The 21615-nt window shown below is 42.6% G+C and overlaps 1 protein-coding gene across 2 annotated transcripts in view; it reads right to left on the bottom strand.

Moving 5' to 3' along the window:
* STON1 (stonin 1) overlaps positions 1-21615 on the bottom strand; it is a 63844-nt gene that overhangs the window by 8690 nt on the left and 33539 nt on the right. For both annotated transcript variants that reach the window (XM_021675819.2, XM_064364062.1), the window contains exon 2: positions 8228-10204. In XM_021675819.2, the coding sequence (XP_021531494.2) occupies positions 8228-10157 (1930 nt within the window). In that variant the 5' untranslated portion in view covers positions 10158-10204. The remainder of the gene's footprint in view (positions 1-8227; positions 10205-21615) is intronic.

The following is a 21615-nucleotide window of genomic DNA, read 5'->3' as shown; positions in this document are numbered from 1 at the left end:
AGTTAAACAACTTTTCAGAAAACGTTCCAAACCAAGAATTCCTTTTTCAGTGGAACAAATTATTTTTCCTACTCATCTTTCAAAATTCTCACTCATCTTTCCAAAATACTTTGACTGCAACAGCTATACAGAGTAGAGATGGGCATATTGGCCTTTAATATTTTAATCTAATATTGATTTTCACTCAATTCAACTTGTCACCTATTCAGCATCTATGCTATGCCAGGCCAGGTTCGGTGCCAGATCCAGAGATACTGGATATACTCAAAGATTATAGATGAGGGTCAGAGAGAGAGAGAGAGACAGAGAGAGACAGAGAGAGACAGAGAGAGAGAGAGAGAGAGAGAGAGAGAGAGAAAGTGTGTGCGTGTGTGTGTTATAAGGAAATGAAAAGTATTTTCTTTGTAATCACTGTAGCAGCTTTACAAATGTTCTGTGATTCTGTTGCATTGTTCATAGCATCTCCATATCCAATGTGGCTATCCTTACTTAAATAAATGTATGAAATAAGAGTAATTTCCAGAGGCAGATTAAATGACTGTAGCACTGACATAGCTGGAGAAAAGGCATTTCCATCTGAATATAGCTTTAGGCACAAAAACAAGAGTTTAAAGGATTTCACTTAATTCTTAAAAGATAAATTGCCTTTTCTTCCATACAACCTGTTTCTTGTAGAGAGACTAATAGGATTCTAAGGCTGTAAACAGCCTTGAGAAGTCATCAGTTAATTAACCAACAGATGTTCATTAGCCATCTCTACCACTTACAGGTAGGGTAGGACAACAGTGGTCTCTGAGGTGCCCTTAACAACCCAGATCACTGCAGGCAAGTGATAACTTCATTCTCATACACACACACCCAGAGAGATTCCATACTCCATTACTCTTTCTAGTCCTCTGTCTACAGTGAGGATACAGTAAGTTCATTAACACTTCATGCAGGCACTCTTTCAGTCTTGTTATGGCAAAGTGGTTAAGGCTAGGGTTACAAATTGCTTACCTCTCTGAGCCTCAGTTTCTCCATCTGAAAATGAGGATAATGAGGATAACCTGAACCTTATAAAGGTTGTTGTGAGGATTAACCAGTTCATAGGCATACAGAACTGAGGCAGTAGCATTCTATATCGGTACAGATGAGCTAGACATATTATTTTTCAAAGTGCTATTCAATTCTAAAGCCAGTATTATTTAGTTACTATAATTTTGCTCATATAGAGACTGTGAATGCTACACATTCAGAGTTAAAAATGATACTAGATATGATCTGATTTGATACACTTCACAAGAAAAAACCATTTGGGGAAATTTTATGATGAAAATTGAAGAAAAAAACTAAACCCAAGTTGAAGACTTAGTGCTCCAAAAATTTCAGAAACAAAACCTTTCTATTCGCTTTTCTTTAAAAATGGTAAAAGAAAGCCTTTTTCAAGTTTTCTGGCTTATTTTTTATGGCTTTTGAAAATGCTAAATCCTCTACAGTATTTAGTAACACACTCCCTGTCCAGACTTTGTGCTCCATAGATACAGGTATCAGGTCTGTCCTTAGCACAATGTCAGTCATGTTTGGGGCTTAATGGATATTTGTCAAATTCACCCATTAATGAATAAAAGATAGAGGAAAATCCTGTTGTCTCAGTACTGACCACCAGGGGGAACTGTCGAGCTTTGGTCATTGTTCTCTCAACATAATTCCTTTCCTTAGGACAGGGAATGTAAATTACAGAATCTTAGGTCTAACTGATATCTGTCCCTCTTGAACCAAAATATTTTACATCTGAAACTGAATTGTTAGAGGGCCGAAGGGAATGAATGGCAAGAGGATGACAGAAGTGGAGGAGGAGAGAGCAACCAATATGCTGATGACAGGGCAGAGAAAAAAGAGAAAAAGAAAAATTGGGAAGTTAGGGGTAAATATATTTAATCAATCCTCCACCTCTCTCATTCCTCTTTCTAATTCTGTGCCACTATTTACACATCCTCTGGCTAACCAGCATCCTCATCTGTCTTCAGCTGTCTTTCTTTCTCTCTCTCTCTCTACCAGCCCAACGAAGCCTAAGCTCCTCTACTGTCCTTTACACTTTAGTATGAATAAAGTCTGTGAGCTACTGCCTCAGGCAAACCTTTGTTGTAAAATGAAAGACTTGCCCACTATTGAAGAAATACTAAGCATTGACAAGCTGTTAGAAGAGACATTAAGGGACCAGCAACCCTCCCCACCTTTCCAGAAATCACAGGTAAGTGATTTCCCCAATAAAAAAGGTCAGTCCTGATCCCTCAAATTCCCAGGAAGGAAAAAAAAACAAAAAACGGTTTTATAATTAGAGTGTAGACTAGTGGATATATTCTTGCCAGGTACAGTAGCCCACACCTGTAATCCCAACACTTGGAAAGCCAAGGCGGGTGGATTGCCTGAGCTGAGTTTGAGACCAGCCTGAGCAACTGGCAAAACCCCATCTCTACCAAAAATACAAAAAATTAGCCAGGCACGTGGTCCCAGCTACTTGGGAGACTGAGGTGGAAGCATAACTTGAGCCTGGGAGGTAGAGGTTGCAGTGAGCTGAGATCTCATTGCTGCACTCCAGTGCTGAAAGTGAAAGATTTAGGAGTAAATTATAGACACAGGGAAGTTGGGAAAAGGTGAGGGATGCTGAGCAAAGGCAGTGGCAGTAAGATGCAAGGGATGGGTAAGTGAATTCAGAGGAGGTGAAACCCCATCTCTATTAAAAATAAAAAAATTAGCCAGGGATGGTGGCAAGTGCCTATAGTCCCAGCTACTCAGGAGGCTGAGGCAGAAAATATATTTTTTCTTTCAGTTTCCATTTTTGAAGTATTTTTTCAAATAATGCAAGTTTTTCAGAAGCTACCTTGAAAAGGATAAAATTGTAAAGAGCTTTTTAAAACTTTACGTTCTCTAAATGCACAACTGACCTAAAAGTCATATAGAAAAATAGAGATGCATTCTGGGATCCTGCTGTTCTAAGTGTGTTCCTTGGGCTAGATGCATTGGCATCACATCAGCACTTGCCAGAAATCACAGTATTCCAGATCCCACTTGCTCAGTCAGAATCCACATTTTAACAAGGTGATTCCTGGGCACACAAAAGTTTGGGAAGCACTGCCTTAGGACAGATTTCCCCTCTGCTCCAACCTTATTCTTTCCATACTTCTCAAGAGGCAAATTAGGTTATAGCCTGCCCTGGCACCCTCTCACTCTGCATTACTCTCCCCACCCCCTTAACAGAGAAGCCTGGGGCAGGGCCCTGTAATCCCAGAAATGTCCTGCCCTAAGCCAGGCTCACAGCTGCACCATGCCCTCTGGACTCCACTTGACACAGCCCCACTGCGTTTTCCCTGGGCCTCCTCTTTGTGCACAGACCTGATCTCAATAAAGCAGCTGTGATCCCAAAGGATTTGTTCAGTGAATTATCACCGTGTAATTGACTGAAATGCTTGTAAAATGTTCTGTGTGGGCCTGGTGATATGACGGTCTTACAAAAGAATTCCTGAAGGCAAAGATCAAGTCCAGCCAGTTTCTCTGGAAATGTCCATTCTTGTCATTGTTCTTGGTGAGCTCCACTGCTAATACTCATGGGAGGCTGAGCACAGTGGCTCACGCCTGTAATCCCAGCACTTTGAGAGGCCGAGGTGGGCGGATCATGAGGTCAGGAGTTCGAGACCAGCCTGGCCAACATGGTGAAACCCTGTCTCTACTAAAAATTAGCTGGGTGTGGTGGCATGCGCCTGTAGTCCCAGCTGCTCAGGAGGCTGAGGCAGAAGAATCGCTTGAACCCGGGAGGCGGAGGTTGCAATGAGCCAATATGGCGCCACTGCACTCCAGCCTGGGAGACAGAGCAAGACTCCATCTCAAAAATAAACACTCATGGGAGAACAATAATAGAGCTCTAGAAGACACAAGGATACGAAGAGCAAGAATGATCCCTGCCTAGGGGACCAGGTCAGTAGTTCTCAACTCTGGCCACATGAGCCTTTATAAACATCAATAACTGGGCCTCACCTTCACAGAGCCTGATTAGTAGGGTATGGGGCCCAAATATGGATATGTGTTTGAAGTTTTAATGATGCTAACATGAGACCAGGGCTGGGAAACAGATTCTAAAAGGATAGATGATGAGAAGAGCCCAGGCTATCTAAGCTAATGGCACCACTGCGCACCTATTCACCAAAGTCAGAGCCCCTGAACTTTTCCCATCCCCTCCCTTCCCCTCATGCCCATAGAGAATCTATCATCATTTGGGGGCACCTCCTCTGAATTCACTCACCCATCCCTTGCCTCTCACTGCCACTGCCTTTGCTCAGCATCCCTCACCTCCTCCCAACTTCCGTGTGTCTATAATCTACTCCTAAATATTTCCTCTGCACTGCACGCCAGCCTTTCTGAAACAAGATATTATTCTGTAGCAGTCATGCCTGAAAACAACCCTGAGGACCTGGTGACACACAAACTTCACATCCCACAGCATGGCCCACTGGTTTCCCCCACCACTCCCTCGGCTCTAAAACTTAGGCAAGATCCCCCATGTACACACCTGTTGTTCTGCTGTTTGTTTCTTTGATGGAAACTCTATTGACTCTCCCAGGCATCAGCTCTTCCAGGAAGCCCTCCCTAGTCCCCAGGCAGTTTATTACCCTTTCCTCTGGGATCCATAAGTGTTCGTGTTTGTACAAGCCTGAAACTTTGCACTTTCCCACAGTACCTTTGGGTAGCTGCTTCGGAGTCTGTCTTACCTTCTAGACAGTTAAGTGTCTGGTAGAATAGGAATCATGTTTATGTCTGTATCTCATAAGCACTCAGCACACAGCCTATAACTAGAAGAAACTTAGTAAATGTTTGTGGAATAAATGAGTGAGCCTCCTTCTCAATAAATTGACTCAGTTAACTACACCATTAACTCTGAAAAAAAAATGCAGGGTTATAAACAGGATTATTTTCACAAGAAGCTTTATGCATGTCTGTACTTCCAAAATTAAGAAAGATGATTGGTATGGGTTCTCAGTTTAAAAAAAAAACTGTGGTTACCCTGGCCAGGCTTAGCCAAGGGCTTAGTTCCTTCAGGGCCTCCTGGAATGCACCTGCTCTAAGTAGAGCAATAGGAATGGACTACAGACGGGGCCTCTGACACCAGGTGGACAAGCCTGCAGGCTGAGCCAGTTGTGCTGCTCTCTCAATAGCATAATTACCACTTCAAGTCTATGCAAACTGCTTTGCACCTTTTGTTCCAGTCCCTGTGACCATCTCTAGGATCAACGGAAAACAGCAGGAGTTAGTTTATCACCCATATTTCACAGGAAGCCTGCAGATCCAGGAGGTTCCAGTAGCCATTCCAGCCTGTCTGCCTTTCTGCCTGCTTCTCTTTCCCTTTTTGTTTAGCAAAATGAAAGCCAATACTCTGATTTTGTTTAACCCCTCTAACCTAAAACTAGCACAAATAACTTTTAGAATAGACCATTATGAACCTTGTATGAAGACCTCAAAACTGGTTTCCCTGGCATAAAGATAATCTGCACATGATTCAGTTTGCCTCTCTAGCCAAGTTATACAAGAAAGCAGGGGTCGGGCATGGTGGCTCACATCTGTAATCCCAGCACTTTGGGAGGCTGAGGTGGGCAGATCACCTGAGGTCAGGAGTTAGAGACCAGCCTGGCCAACATGATGAAACCCTGCCTCCACAAAAAAATGTAAGAAATTAGGCCAGGTGTGGTGGTGCATGCCTGTAATCCTAGCTACTTGGGAGGCTGAGGCACGAGAATCACTTAAACCCGGAAGGCAAAGGTTGCAGTGAGCCGATCGTACCCCTGCACTCCAGCCTGGGCGACAGAGCAAGACTCCATCTCAAAAAAAAAAAAAAAGAAGAAAGCAGGAGACATTAATTTCGTAGCTTATATCATGGAAGATATTGACCTTCCCTCCCAACACAGCGGAGTTAATCAGAAGATGCTGTTTGAGGCCATTCAGTGTGACCACACTGCACCATCACCACCTCACCCTGCCCTAAGTCTGAGCTATCCTTGCCAGTTTGGGGAAACAGAACATAATTAATGCAAGTCTTGAGAATGCTGTGGGGTGAAAGTTGGCATTAATGAAGAAGGGTGTGGGGTGTTAGGAAGGAAGACAGTATAGGAACTTCCCTCTGCACAGCGTCCTGGAGCTCCTCAGCTCACCAGACCTGTGTCTCTCACCTGCAAGATCCTGCCCATAGCTCAAGCTCCAACAGTCAACAGATGCTAAACCAGCAAACAGAGAGTCACAGACAAGGTGGTCCCATGGCCTCCGGGGTACGGTCCCTGCTGCCCAAGTCAATTGTAGTCTGGGGCTTGCTCTTCTGGTTCTACAACTTCACAACACCTGGAGAGCAGTGTTCTTCCCCTTGACTACATGTTAGTTTCACCTGGAGAGATCTTCAAACAAATACTTGGCCCCTGGCTCCCTCCCCTCCGAGAGATTCTGATTTAACTAGCGTGAAGTGGAGTCTGAACATTGAGATTATTTGAAAGCTCTCAAGCTATTCTAATATAGTCAGGTCTGGCCAGGTGCAGTGGCTCACATCTGTAATCCCAACACCAGGCCAAGGCAGGTGGATCACTTGAGGTCAGGAGTTCAAGACCAGCCTGGCCAATATGGCAAAACCCCCATCTCTACTAAAAATACAAAAATAAGCGAGGCATGGTGGCACACACCTATAGTCCCAGCTACTCAGGAGGCTGAAGCAGGAGAAGCACTTGAACCCGGGAGGCAGAGGTTGCAGTGAGATCACACTGCCCTCCGGCCTGGGCAATAGAGTGAGCCTCCGTCTCAAAATAATAATAATAATAATAATAATATAGTCAGGTTTGAGAAACACTGCCTTAAGGCTACCCCAAAGAAAAACGCTTCCTCTTAAGTCCACAACCTGGAGGGGCAAGCTTAAATTTCTCTGAAGGACTACAGCAGCTGTGAGCCATCTGGAAACAGGGATCCGATTTTTATTTATCTTTATCCCCAGCACTTGATGTGGCATTTGGTACACAGTACATGCTCAGTAAAGGTTTGGATGGATGGGTGGATGGATGGATCAACTCAGGGCACCCAACCCTGCCCCCAGTTTAATTCAAGAGACTAGTGACCAGCACTCTGCTAGGGAAAAAAAAAAAAAAAAAAAAAAAAAAAAAAACTCTGCTAGGGAAAAAAAAAAACTCAAAACTAAAATAGGGAACAGCTCTAATTTTAAAATTTGGTTTTTGACTTTATTCTATTATGCCTACCAATAACTTACTACTCCAAAATAAATGCGGTACTATAACTGTCTTTTCAAGTTCTGACTTCTAGATAATGGTTTTCTTTGCAAAATTTTTAAAAATTAACTGAATTTTTAACACTCAAATGTGTCCACCTAATTCTAAAACAACCAGTTAAGGCCATACAAGGTGGCTCACACTTGTAATCCTAGCAAGGTAGAAGGATACCTTGAGCCCAGGAATTCAAGACCAGCCTGGACAACATAGGAAGACACCGTCTCTACTAAAAAACAAACAAACAAACAAAAAATTAGCTAGGCACGATGGTATGCATCCATAATCCTAGGTACTGGGGAAGCTGAGGCAGGAAGATCACTTGAGCCTAGGAAGTAGAGACTACAGTGAGCCATGATCATGCCACTGCACTCCAGCCTGGATAACAGAGTGAAATCCTGTCTCAAATACAAAAGCAATACCAGTTGAGATGACCAGGTGAATTCAGTCAACAAAAATCAATTTGGGTAAAAATGAAAGCAGTCTTATTTCAAAGAGCGGAGAGCAAACCTAAGGAAGAAGTGGTATTGGCTGAGAATGCAAAAAAGTTCTGGTACATTCACAATGACAGATCTTCAAAGAATAATTAGGGAATCTCAGCTATATTAGAAACATTTTTAGCATTTGAAGTTGATGGGTTAATCTCAACCATGGATATCAGTGAATTTTCTCTTAGTGCCGCCATCCACAACAAATTCCTAGCCTAGCATGGTATTTTGTATATATTTTTTTAAATGTTAAACAGTTAAACTTACCTGGTAGAAATGGGTGCAAAAGGAAACAAATAAACTAGCTGTTTAGCTAAATGTTCCCTCTCCCACCCCAAAGCATGGCTTCAGCTGACAAATTGCCAGCTGTCTCTACCTGGTTTCAACCCAAGGAGGAAGGTGAAAATATTTAAGCTATTTCCCATGAAAATAAACGGGGTGTTGAATATTTACTTGAATTTTTGTCTGGAAGCCGATCTATCTTCCATACCACTGCCTGGTAGGCACTCTCATATTTTGCTGACCCCACAGTGACTTGAATGACAGGTTCAGATTCAAGTTCGTGTAAACTCCCCAGACATGCCCGGCGGTTCATTTTGGCTTTCAGAGACTTCTGCCTCTGGAGGTTCATGGTCCAAAGGGCCTTGATCCACTGCGATGGGACAGGAAAGTGTATCATTATGTTGTCACAGGACCTTAAGGAACCAGCATGGGATGACCTCTGCACCAATGGGGCCATGTTGACAAAAGCCTGAAGTTCCACATATGCTCCCTGGACAACCACTACAGACTTCAAGAAAAAGGGAAGATCATCCCCATCATACAAAGTCTTGAAACGCAACAGCTCAAAACGGCAGGCATCCAGAGATACAAACTTAATGATTCTTGATTCCTCAAATTCTTGTACTTTCACACACTTATGAAGATGGTAGTCAAGAATATCAATCCTCTTTTTTTCTGAGTCCTTCTCAAAATAGGATTCATCTCGCTTCGGCAACTCAATATCATTCAAGGTTAAAAAGCATTCCAGGTTCCCATTCACAAAGCAGAGGCAATAAATTTGAGTTATCACAGCACTTTCAACCAACTTTCCTTCTTTTGTGACTTTACCCCAAAAATTGTCCACAATTTCCAAGGAAATTTCTTGCTCCTCGTAGTTCTTTTTTGGTTTTGAAACAGCTGGCAACTTTATCAGCTCCTCCTCCACAGTAGTCAGAAAGTCAAGGAAGTCATGGTACGATGTGGACCCCAACTTCAGCATCTGTTCTATGTCTGGTTCATGAACCACTTCTGTCTTAGAATGGTATTTCCTTTTTTCTGTGTAAGACACATGTTCAATCTTCACAGTATGGATTTTTCCTGCTACACTAAAGTTCTCAACCTTGGGTTCAGAAAGCCTACAATGTGGATCAAGCTGTATCTCTTTAAATGGTTTTTCTAATCCCTGCTCATAATACATCTGCAAAATTCCTCCAGGCAAAACTTTCAGAAAAATTGGTCCCCATTGTCGGGAAGACATCATATTCTTCTTCTCAGGAATTCTCAGCATGAAAGACCATCCAGCTTTTGGCTGACTCCTGAAGAGTGTGTGGGGGACAAAGGCAGAGGCATTTTCTTCAGCATATAGGCAGTGCATAGACAAACTTCTAAGTGAGTCTTGGTTCTCAGCTGACTGGAGATGTTCAAGCTTCTCACAGATATAGTTGAGTGAACATTTATTTAGGCTTTTTTGATCAATAGGCATCTCCCTGTCTCTTGATGAGAACATCTTTTTGCTGCCTGGTGGGTCAAGGGTGAACTGGGAATCACTGCCTTCATCTTTCCAAAATGGACTTGAAAAAGCACAGTCCTCTCGAAAATACTGAAACTGGGGAAGATCATCATTTTGGAATTCTAGGCTTTCAGCCTGGTGAGGGTTAATTTCATCTGGAAGGCCAACTTTGGGAGCTGGATGTGTACAAGAGTGGTCACTAGGTAACAAGGCATGAGATAAACAGGTTGGTCTGGGAGGCAGTAAGGAAGATCCTCCTCCTGGTATTGTGAGTGGGCTGTCTGAAGATGATTCCGGAATGGGATAAAGCACATGAGTCCCCGCTTTGGGGATGCCAGGAAAACCTGGGAAGTCTTTGGTAGGTGTAGAAAGAGGAGAGTTACTTGGAGGTCCTGGACTGAAATAAAAGTCTACAATGGGGGAGGAGAGAGGGGTGCTGCTGGTGGAAGAAGATCCACTAGGAAATTCCCTGAGGCCAGGAAGGTTCAGCTTCAGTCCATTTGGTCTACAGACACCTTGATTCTCCAGAGGAAAATTCTTCGACTTTTGAGAAGATTGGAAAGAAGGATCATCATCAAAGGTGACCCAGTTGCCTGGGTTTGTGGAGCACATCTTTGGGATCAGATTATGGTCTTGTCAAGGAATCAAATATATTGTCTCTGTTAAAAAAATAATAATAAAGAGAAAATAGGCATATAAAATAAAGGGGGGAATAGTTACTAAAGGTCTTTAGTTCTGATAAATATTTGGATATAAAGGCATCCAGATTTACAGATTAACCAAGTTCAAAGAAATGCTTAAAAATTATAACTCTGTCACGAGGTCAAGAGATCGAGACCATCCTGGTCAACATGGTGAAACCCCGTCTCTACTAAAAATACAAAAATTAGCTGGGCATGGTGGCGCACACCTGTAGTCCCAGCTACTCGGGAGGCTGAGGCAGGAGAATTGCTTGAACCCAGGAGGCGGAGGTTGCAGTGAGCCAAGATTGAGCCATTGCACTCCAGCCTGGGTAACAAGAGCAAAACTCTGTCTCGGAAAAAAAAAAAAAAAAAAAAATTATAACTCTGTTGTTGGCTAAGTGGATTAAAAATAAATAAAAAAACAAGATTCGACTATATGCTGTCTATAAGGGACTCGCATTAGATTTAAAGACACACATATGCTGAAAGTGAAAGGATGGAAAAAGATATTCCATGAAAATGATATCCAAGAGAGAGCAGGAGTAGCCATATCTAAGCAAAATAAACTTTAAGTCAAAAACTATCGTTGGAGACAAAGAAGGACATTATATAACGATGAAAGAGTCAATTCACTAGGAAGACATAACAATTATAAATATACATTAATCCAGCCAGGAATAGTGGCTCACAACTGTAATCCCAGCACTTTGGGAGGCCAAGGCAAGCAGGTCACCTGAGGTCAGGAGTTCGAGACCAGCCTGGCCAAAATGGTGAAACCCCATCTCTACTAAAAATACAAAAATTAGCCAAGCATGGTGGCAGGCACCTGTAATCCTAGCTATTCGGGAGGCTGAGGCAGGAAAATTACTTGAACCTGGGAGCAGAGGTTGCAGTGAACTGAGATAGTGTCACTGCACTCCAGCCTGGATGATGGAGTGAGACTCCATCTCAAAACACACACACACACACACACACACACACACACACACACACATATATACACACACACATATACCCAACATCAGAGCACCCAAATATATGAAGCAAACATTGACAGAACTGAAGGGAGAAATAGCCACTCATTAATAATAGATTTCAACACCACACTTTCAACAATACATAGAACATCCAGATAGAAGACCACTAAAGAAACGGAGGACCTGAACACTATAAACTAAATGAAACTCTAGATATATTCAGAACATTCCACCTAACAGCAGCAGAACACATATTCCTCTCAAGCACACACAGAACATTCTCCAAAGCAGATCATATGTTAGGTTATAAAACAAATATTAACAAATGTGAGAAGATTGAAATCACACAAACATTTTTTCTAACCACAATGGAATAAAACTAGAAATTAATAATAGAAGGAAAACTTAAAAATTCACAAATATGTGAAAATTAAACAACATACTCTCGAACAACCAATGGATCAAAGAAGAAATAAAAAAGGAAATAAGAAAATATCTTGAGACAAAAAAAAATGAAAACGGCACACCAAAACTTATGGGATGCAGCAAAAGCAGTATCCAGACAGAATTTTATAGCCACAAATGCCTATATTAAAAAAGAAAAGATGTCTGGGTGCAGTGGCTCATGCCTGTAACCCCAGCACTTTGGGAAGCCAAGGTGGGCAGGTCATCTGAGGTCAGGAGTTTTAGACCAGCCTAGCCAACATGGTGAAACCCCATATCTACTAAAAACACAAAAAATTAGTTGGGCGTGGTGGCACATGCTTGTAATCTCAGCTGCTTGGGAGACTGAGGCAGGAAAATCACTTGAACCTGGGAGGCAGAGGTTGCGGTGAGTCAAGATTGGGTCATTGCTCTCCAGCCTGGGCAACGAGAGTGAAACTTTGTCTCAATAAAATGGTGTTGGAAAAACTCAATATTCATGTGCAAAAGAATGAAACTAACCTGTTATCATGTATCAGGGATGTCCAACCTTTTGGCTTCCACTGGCCACACTGGAAGAAGAATTGAGGTCAGGTGCAGTGGCTCACACCTGCACCTGAAAGTGTAATCCCAGCACTTTGGGAGGCCAAGACAGGTAGTTTACTTGAGGTCAGGAGTTCGAGACCAGACTGGCCAACATGGCAAAACCCCATCTCTACTAAAAACACAGAAATTAGCCAGGCATGGTGGTAGGCACCTCTAATCCCAGCTACCTGGGAGGCTAAGGCAGGTGAATCACTAGAACCTGGGAGGCGGAGATTGCAGTGAGCTGAGATTACACCATTGTACTACAGTCTGGGCAACAGAGAGGGACTCTGTCTCAAAAAAAAAAAAAAAAAGGAAGAGGAAGAAGAACTGTGTTGGGGCCACACAGAAAATACACTAACACTAATGATAGCTGATGAGCTGAAAAAAAAGATGAGAAGAAAAAAGAAACCTCATAATGTTTTAAGAAAGTTTACAAATTTGTGTTGGGCAGCATTCAAAGCCATCCTGGGCCACATGTGGCCTGTGGGCTGCAGGTTGGAGAAGCTTGTTTTATACCATACACAACAATCAACTCAAAATGGATCAAAGAGGCCAGGTGCAGTGGCTCACGCCTGTAATCCCAACAACTTGGGGAGGCTGAGGTGGATAGATCACCTGAGGTCAGGAGTTCAAGATCAGCCTGGCCAACACAGTGAAACCCCCATCTCTACTAAAAATACAAAAAAATTAGCCAGGCCTAGTGGCCTGCTCCTGTAATCCCAGCTACTCAGGAGGCTGAGGCAGAAGAATTGCTTGAACCTGGGAGGCAGAGGTTGTGGTGAGCTGAGTTTGCACCACTGCACTTTCAAAAAAAAAAAAATGGATAAAAGATTTAAACATAAGACTTGAAACTATAAAACTTTTTTTTTTTTTGAGATGGAGTTTTGCTCTATGCCCAGGCTGAAGTGCAGTGGCACAATCTCGACTCACTGCAACCTCCACCTCCTGGGTTCAAGCGATTATCCTGCCTCAGCCTCCTGAATGGCTGGGACTACAGGTGCGTGCCACCACACCAGGCTAATTTTTGTATTTTTAGAAGAGATGGGGTTTCACCATGTTGGTCAGGCTGGTCTTAAACTCCTGACCTCATGATGCACCCACCTCAGCCTCCCAGAGTGCTGGGATTACAAGGGTGAGCCACCGCACCCGGCCAAAACTATAAAACTCTTAGAAAGAAACGCAGAGGGAAATCTTCATAACATTGGTCTTGGCAATCATTTCTTGGATATGGTAGCAAGGCACAGGCAACAAAAGCAGAAACAGAAAAGTAAGACACCATTAAACTTAAAGTTTCTGCACAGCAAAGGAAACAATCAACAAAGTAAAAAGGTAACATAAAGAATAGGAGAACACATTTGCAAACGGTATTTCTGATAAGGAATTAATATCCAAAACATAAAGAACTCAATAAACTCAACAGCAAAAAAATAAATCATGCAATTTAGTAACTGGCAAAGTACTTGGATAGATATGTCTCCAAAAAGACATACGAATGGCCAGAAAGTATATGAAAATATGTTCAATATCACTAATCATCAGGAAAATGCAAATCAAAATTACAATGAGATATCACCTCATACCTTTGAGAATAGCCATTATTTTCTTTTTAAAAAATGAAAATATGGCCGGGCGAGGTGGCTCACGCCTGCAATCCCAGCACTTTGGGAAACTGAGGTGGGTGGATCACTTGAGGTCAGGAGTTCAAGACCAGCCTGGCCAACATGGTGAAATTCCGTCTCTACTAAAAATACAAAAATTAGCCGGGTGTGGTGGCGGGTGCCTGTAATTCCAGCTACTCAGGAGACTGAGGCATGAGAATCGCTTGAATCCAGAAGGTGGAGGTTGCAGTGAGCCGAGATCACACCACTGCACTTCAGCCTAGGTGACAGAGTGAGACTCTGTCTCAAAAAAAAGAAAAAAAAAAAAGGAAAATAACAAATCCTGGCAAGGATATAAGAAATTGGAACCCTTGTGTATTGTTGGTGGGAATGTCAAGTGGTGCAGCCACTATGAAGAACACTATGGAAAGCCCTCAAAAAATTAAAAATAGGGCCAGGTACAGTGGCTTATGCCTGTAATCCCAGCACACTGGGAGGCCAAGACAGCCGATCACCTAAGATCAGGAGTTTGAGACCAGCCTGGCCAATATGGTGAAATCCCATCTCTACTAAAAATACAAAATTAACTGGGCATGGTGGTGGGTGCCCAGTTAATCTCAGCTACTTGGCAGGCTGAGGCAGAAGAATTGCTTGCACCCAGGAGGCACAGGTTGTAGTGAGCAAATATGATGCCATTGCACTCCAGCCTGGGAAACAAGAGCAAAATGCCATATCAAAAAATAAAAATAAAATAAAAATAGAACTACCATATGATCCAGCAATCTCACTTCTGGGTATTTATCCAAAAGAACTGAAAACAAGGTCTTGAAAAAATATTTGCCCTCTCATATTCATTGCATCATTATTTACAATAGTCAACAGATGGAAAAACCCAAATGTTCATCAGTGGATGGATGCATACAGAAAATGCAGCCTATTCATACAACAGAATATTATTCAGTATTAAAAGGAAGAAAATTCTGATGCAGGCTGCAACATAGATGAACCTTCAGCACATTATGCTAAGTGCAGTAGGCCTATCACAGAAGGACAAATCCTACATAACTCCTCTTATACGAAGTATGTAAAGTACTCAAACTCATACAGCAGAAAGTAAAATGGTGGTTGCCAGGAACTGGGAGGAAGTAAAAATGGAAAGTTGCTGTTCAATGGATATAGCTTCAGTTACGGAAGATGAAAAAGTTCTAGAGATCTGCTGTACAACAATGTGCATATTGTTCATAATACTGTTTTGTACACTTAAAAACTCTTAAAAGAGTAGCTCTCCTGTTATGTAGTTTCATTTACCACAACTGAATGAAACTGGAATACATTTGAATCAATTCAATCAATCTTTTTTTTTTTTTTTTGAGACAGAGTCTTGCTATGTAGCCCAAGCTTGAGTGCAATGGCCTGATCTCGGCTCACTGCAACCTCCGTCTCCTGGGTTCAAGTGATTCTCCTGCCTCAGCCACCTGAGTAGCTGGAATTACAGACAGGTACCACCATGCCCAGCTAATTTTTGTATTTTTAGTAGAGACGGGGTTTCACCATGTTGGCCAGGCTGGTCTTGAACTCCTGACCTCGTGATTCGCCGGCCTCGGCCTTCCAAAGTGGTGGGATTACAGGCGTGAGCCACCGCAGTGGCCTAATTCAATAAATCTTTATCTGAGTGATCACTATGTACCCAGATCTTGTTATTATTGTGAAAAACACAAGAGGAGAAGATTAAAAATCCAATTTATAATGAATTTATAACCCACTGACAGCCCAAAAATACGTGAAGTTTACAGTTTAGAAGCATTTTCAAATTCACAATCTCAGTTATCAGAAAGACCCTGTGAAGTGTATTATTATTCCTCTTTCATAGCTGAGATGACTTGGGTTTAGGTTCATTGCCTAAAGTGGCCCAGACAGTAAGACGTAGAGCCAGGGCCGGGAGCTGTAGCTCATGCCTGTAATCCCAGCTCTTAGGGAGGCAGAGGCAGGAGGACAGCTTGAGCCCAGGAGTTTGAGACCTGCCTGGGCAATATAGTGAGACCCTGTTCTCCACAAAAAGAAAAAAAACAAAAAGACAAAAAAAAAAAAAATAAATACATAAATAAGAGGTAGAGCCAGGATGTTTTAAATAACGGCTTTATTGAGATATAATTCTCAATAAAGTGTCAATTCAGTGGCTTTTAGTATGTTAGCAGAATTGTACAACCATCACAACTATCAATTTCCACAACAATTTTTTTTTTTTTTGAGATGGAGTCTCACTCTGTCACCCAGGCTGGAGTGCAATGATGTGACCTTAGTTCACTGCAACCTTCCCAGGTTCAAGCGATTCTCCTGACTCAGCCTACTGAGTAGCTAGGATTACAGGCACGCACCACCACGCCCGGCTAATTTTTGTATTTTTAGTAGAAACGGGGTTTCACCATGTTGGTCAGGCAGGTCTTGAACTCTTGATCTCAAGTGATCCACCCACATGGGCCTCCCAAAGTGCTGGGATTACAGGCGTGAGCCACCACACCTGGCCAAATTCTACAACATTCTTATCGTTCTGATAATAAACCCTGTATACTTATTTATAGTCACTCCACATACTCCCCTTCCCACCAGCCCTGAAAACAACTAAACTAACTTCTGTCTCTATGAATTTACCTTTCAGGACATTTCATATAAATTGAATCATACAACATATGGCTTCTTTCACCTAGCATAATGTTTCCAAGGTCATCCATGTTGTAGCACATATCAGTGCTTCCTTTCTTTTTATGGCTGAATAGTAGTCCACTGCATGGAAATATCACACTTTATCCATTTATCAGTTGATAGACATTTGGTTTATTTCCACTTTTTAGCTATTTTGAATAATGCTGCTCTGAACCTCTATTTGTATAAGTTTCATGTGATCATTTCTCTTGAGTATATACCTAGGCATGGAAAAACCAGGATCACTTCAGCCCAACTTGATACAACAAATTATTGAAATTATTCTAATAACACCAGAGGCAATGAAGTGTAAGGACCACAACACTGATGTGGGGCTTGGGTAACCCAAATTCTGGGCACTGCTCTGTCACTCACTAGCTGTGTGCACAGCCTCCCCAGACATTCAGTGATTACACTAGAATGAGCTCTATGGTCCTTTCCAATTCTAAAGCGACGCTATGGTGGTTGACACCCAGTGGAAAATTTTGTCAAAAGCAGAAATTGTATTACCACTAAGTACATGGGCTTTAGTGCTGGGATATTTATTTTTCAGAGGAGAGATCTTGCTATGTTTCCCAGACCAGTCTCAAATTCCTGGGCTCAAGTGATCCTCCTACCTCAGCCTCCCAAATAGCTGGGATAGGGCAAATGTCCAAACTGACAGAAAATGAAACTCCCTGAGACCTACTGATGTAAAAATGCAAAACCTGCTGGAATCATGCCCATGGGAAAGGCCTATTTTTCTCCCTCCAGCCCACTGTCTTGCCTCCCCTTGTGGATAATGAAGCTTCAACCAATGCAGTCATTCAACCTTGGAAAATAGCCAACACAAAGAGTGAGAGGGCCTGGGGCTCGCTAGGGACAGAGCATTCACTGTTGTCATTTGCTGCATCCACACATTCCTGAGGGCACAAAAACACACAGTGGAGGGTGGCCCAGGCTGCTGGCTCTCTGGAAGCCATTTCACTGTCACTGTTCTTAGACTGAAGCTGCCAGGAAGCACCGTCCCTCAGAGCAGAGAGAGCACAGTTTCAAGGGGACCCACCAAGAGGCTCAGAGGTGGGAAATCAGCAACACTACTTCTGACCCATCTCCATCTCACCGTCTTCAAAAGGCATCCAGCCAAAATAACTCCTCCTATAGGGTGAGAGCTTGGGAAAATATTTACTTTAGTTGGGTTTATTAAAAAGAAAAGAAAAAGAAGAAATAATTCCATTTCAGACTGAATACGATTCTGATGTACGCCAAAAATTTCGCCTCCTCAGTTTTTCTTGTAGCTTCAAAATTTGCAACAGTAGTGTTGGTGTCTTCAGTTTTGGGTTGTTATGAGGCAAATAAACCAATTTCCATAAGCGGGACAAAAGAAAATCAAGCCCATTACTTTCTAAGCAGCCCTGAATTTTTTGAAAGCAAACCTTACACAAAAATCTCCTACTTCAGCTGGGCATGGTGGCTCATACCTGTAATCACAGCACTTTGGGAGGCTGAATGAGTAGATCACCAGGTCAGGAGTTCAAGACAAGCCTGGCCAAGATGGTGAAATTCCCGTCTCTACAAATAATAAAAAATTAGGCATGGTGGCAGCCACCTATAATCCCAGCTACTTAAGAGGCTGAAGCAGAGAACTGCTTGAATCTGGGAGGCAGAGGTTGCAGTGAGCCAAGATCGCACCACTGCACTCCGGCCTGGGCGACAGAGCAAGACTCAGTCTCAAAAAAAAAATCTCCTACCTTGAACCCCAAATCTATGTAAAGTGCACTCCTACCCCCTCACTGTCCACCTTTCACCCCTGTATAGGACTCTTTCATAGAAAGCACTCGGCAAATGTGATGTGAGTTTTATTCAAACAAACAGAACTTCATATGGTGCCCAACAGGAACCCAAACCTTTGTCCTAGAAGTCTGATAATGTTCTGGAGTCAGCAGCTGATTTCCCACTGTCAAGGGGAGGCCTGTTTCCCACTGTGCTCCTCTTCCTCTCCTCTTGAATCTCTTGCTATCTTCCTTTATCATTTTTTTTTTTCTAGACAGAGTCTTGCTCTGTCACCCAGGCTGGAGTACAGTGGCACAATCTTGGCTCACTGCAACCTCTGCCTCCCAGGTTCAAGCGATTCTCCTGCCTCAGCCTCCCAAATAGCTGGGATTACAGGCACCTACCACCTCACCCAGCTAGTTTTTGTATTTTTAGTAAAGACAGGGTTTCACCGTGTTGGCCAGGCTTGTCTTGAACTCCTGACCTCATGGTCAGCACCCGCCTTAGCCTCCCAGAGTGCTGGGATTGCAGACATGAGCCACCATGCCCAGCCTATCAATCTTTTTTACACTCGCTTCCATTTCTCTCACCTCTTTCACCTCCTCCCTCTATATGACTTCATCTTTCTATTCTGGTCTCAAAACCCCACCAGCCAGTTGGCACAAAGTCAGCAACTAAGATCAGTTCCGTGCAGCAGCTTCCTTCCCTCCTAATCCTCTCATAGGAAAGGAGGGCCACACCCTGTCCAGAGCCTTGGTCTGTTAGAAGCCTATTGGGTCTCCAAAAGATAAGAACACTCAGAGAAGTTTAGATGCATCTTTTTCAGTCATCTGCTACTTTACCCTATGCACTTTGAGACATTGGAATCCAAAAGTATTCAAGTGGCAACATCTATGTAACTTAAGTTTTGTTTTGTTCTTGCGTTACAAGTAGAGTTGGTCTAGATATGTACTTGTGCCTCCCAGAAGGCCCTTCACAGGTGTGGGAAGTAGAAAAGTTCCTTTTTAAAGTTTCCTTTCTTGTTAAAAAATAAGTGTGCTAATAACTTTGTTAGGCCCTATCCTATGTAGCTGTTAGACATGCCATGCTTACAGGCAGGTAGTACATTCTATGTCTTTGTACTTTAACCAAGATATCTATGCTGGATATGCTCACAGGCATGTCCCAGCTCTCCACTGCTTTTACCTGTTAAGAAAAGTTTTAAGTTGTTAGCCAATCGGGTTTTAGTTTAAATTGTGAGGTCTGACTCCAGCCAACGGAGAGCGGACACAGCAGTAAGGATGACCCCAAATGTGTAATGAATAAATGTGTGTGTTTTCCTTTGTTCATTGTACTCTTGTGGCAAAATGGCTAGCAAGAGTACCCTTCCCGCAGTCCAGGAAGTAATAATTGCGTTGCTGAAAGATCCTTTGTCTCAGTGCTAATTTTTCTTGCAGTACCGAGCATCTATTTCCAACAACAGGCAACATCTCATTTAAATTGCGTGACAATACAGAGCTGACCACAGCATTTGGGCACTTTCCCCAAGGTCTCAAGTCCAGTTAGTGCAGAGCTGTGAACCAAGGACTCCTGGCGCCAAGTCCCCAGCTGCTTTTCTCCATAGCCAAGATTCCTCTATTCTGATTCCCTGGCTTTTTCCTTAGCTGTGGATTCCATCCCAGCCTGCATGCCCCATACTTTTCAAAGGTCTGTTTTCAATCTGGAATACCCTGCAAACTCCTAGAGGACAATTCCACACAAAATTCAGAGACAAGGCCAGTCACAGTGGCTCATGCCTATGTGACTTTGGGAGGCTGAGGCGGGCAGATCACTTGAGGCCAGGAGTTCAAGACCAGCCTGGCCAACATGGTGAAATCCTGTCTGTACCAAAAATACAAAAATTAGCCAGGTGTGGTGGCACTCCTCACAGCTACTTGGGAAGCTGAGGCAGGAGAACAGTTCGAGCCCACGAGGTGGAAGTTGCAGTGAGCCAAGATCGAGCTACTGCTCTCCAGCCTGGGGGACAGAACAAGACTCTGTCTAAAAAAAAAAGGAAAAAAAAATTCAGAGACAGACAAAACATTAAGACTCTGAATGGGGCCCAGAAAGAAAAGAAGAATATATTATGACGAGAATTTCTAGAAATCCATTTCTGAGGTTCAAAGGTTTCTAGGGAAGCATTTGCTTCCTCTTGAAACTATTAGACATTTTTTTCAGCTGCGTGTTTTCAAAGCACTGAACTGAAGAAGAAATTAAAAATAGACACACACACTTATTCACACCAGGAATAACAAGGATCTAGGAAACAGTGGTTTGCAAACTTAGACCTCAACATGTGTGACAAATGGCATTTAGAAGCCTAGCACATGCTCTTGGATGTACCCAGAATTTAGCACTCCCCATATTTAGGGAAGCCCTGAACTAATTAATTGTCCCTACCACTTTAAGTGGTGATCAGTAATAGGAGGGTTCACAGGAAACATGAACAAAGGCTGCACTTGCACACAGTTCTTACACTCCACCGTTCTCCCACTTAAGAAATCATACTGGAATTCTTTTTCTTTTTTTGAGACTGAATCTCACTGTCACGCAGGCTGGAGTGCAGTGGTGCAATCTTGGCTCACTGCAACCTCCACCTCCCGAGTTCAAGTGATTCTCCTGCCTCAGCTTCCTAAGCAGCTGGGATTACAGATATGCACCACCATGCCTGGCTAATTTTTGTATTTTCAGTAGAGATGGGGTTTTGCCACGTTGGCCAAACTCCTGGCCTCAAGTGATCTGCCTGCCTTGGCCTCCCAAAGTGCTGGGATTACAGGCATGAGCCACCGCACCCAGCCTGGAATTCTTATTATGGAGATTATCATGAATTGACTCTAAATCGTTTAAAAATACATCTTTCACAAACAATAATACCTTAAATATTATTACAGGTTGAATATTCCCTAATTCCAAAACCCAAAATCTGAAATGCTTCAAAATTAAAAATGTTTTGAATGGCAACATGACACTCAAAGGAAAGGCGCACTGCAGCATTTTAGGTTTGGGGATGCAAATATTCCAAAATCCAAAGAAAATCTAAAACACTTCTGGTCTAAGCATTTGGTGTAAGGGAAACTCAATCTGTAATAATATTGCAAATTACTTGCAACAAGCCCTATAAATAAGAAGCACTGGTATGGAAAAATGATTTCACAAAAAGGAATTTAAGGATAAAGTCTTTCAAGCTATCATAGGAAAAATTTCATATATTCTTTGAGAGTCAGACTGAAGCTTTTTCAAGTAAAGAGCATGTCTCATTTATTAAGACATTTTCCACACTGTCTACAAATGCCTGACACAAATACACATAGCTTAATACATTTCTGATTGA

The sequence above is a fragment of the Aotus nancymaae genome, unplaced genomic scaffold, assembly GCF_030222135.1.
Source record: "Aotus nancymaae isolate 86718 unplaced genomic scaffold, 86718_ANA_hifiasm-v0.15.2.pri h1tg000057l, whole genome shotgun sequence".
Classification (NCBI taxonomy): domain Eukaryota; kingdom Metazoa; phylum Chordata; class Mammalia; order Primates; family Aotidae; genus Aotus; species Aotus nancymaae.
The sequence above is the reverse complement of the archived record's forward strand: the minus strand, read 5'-3'. Positions and strand labels throughout refer to the sequence as shown.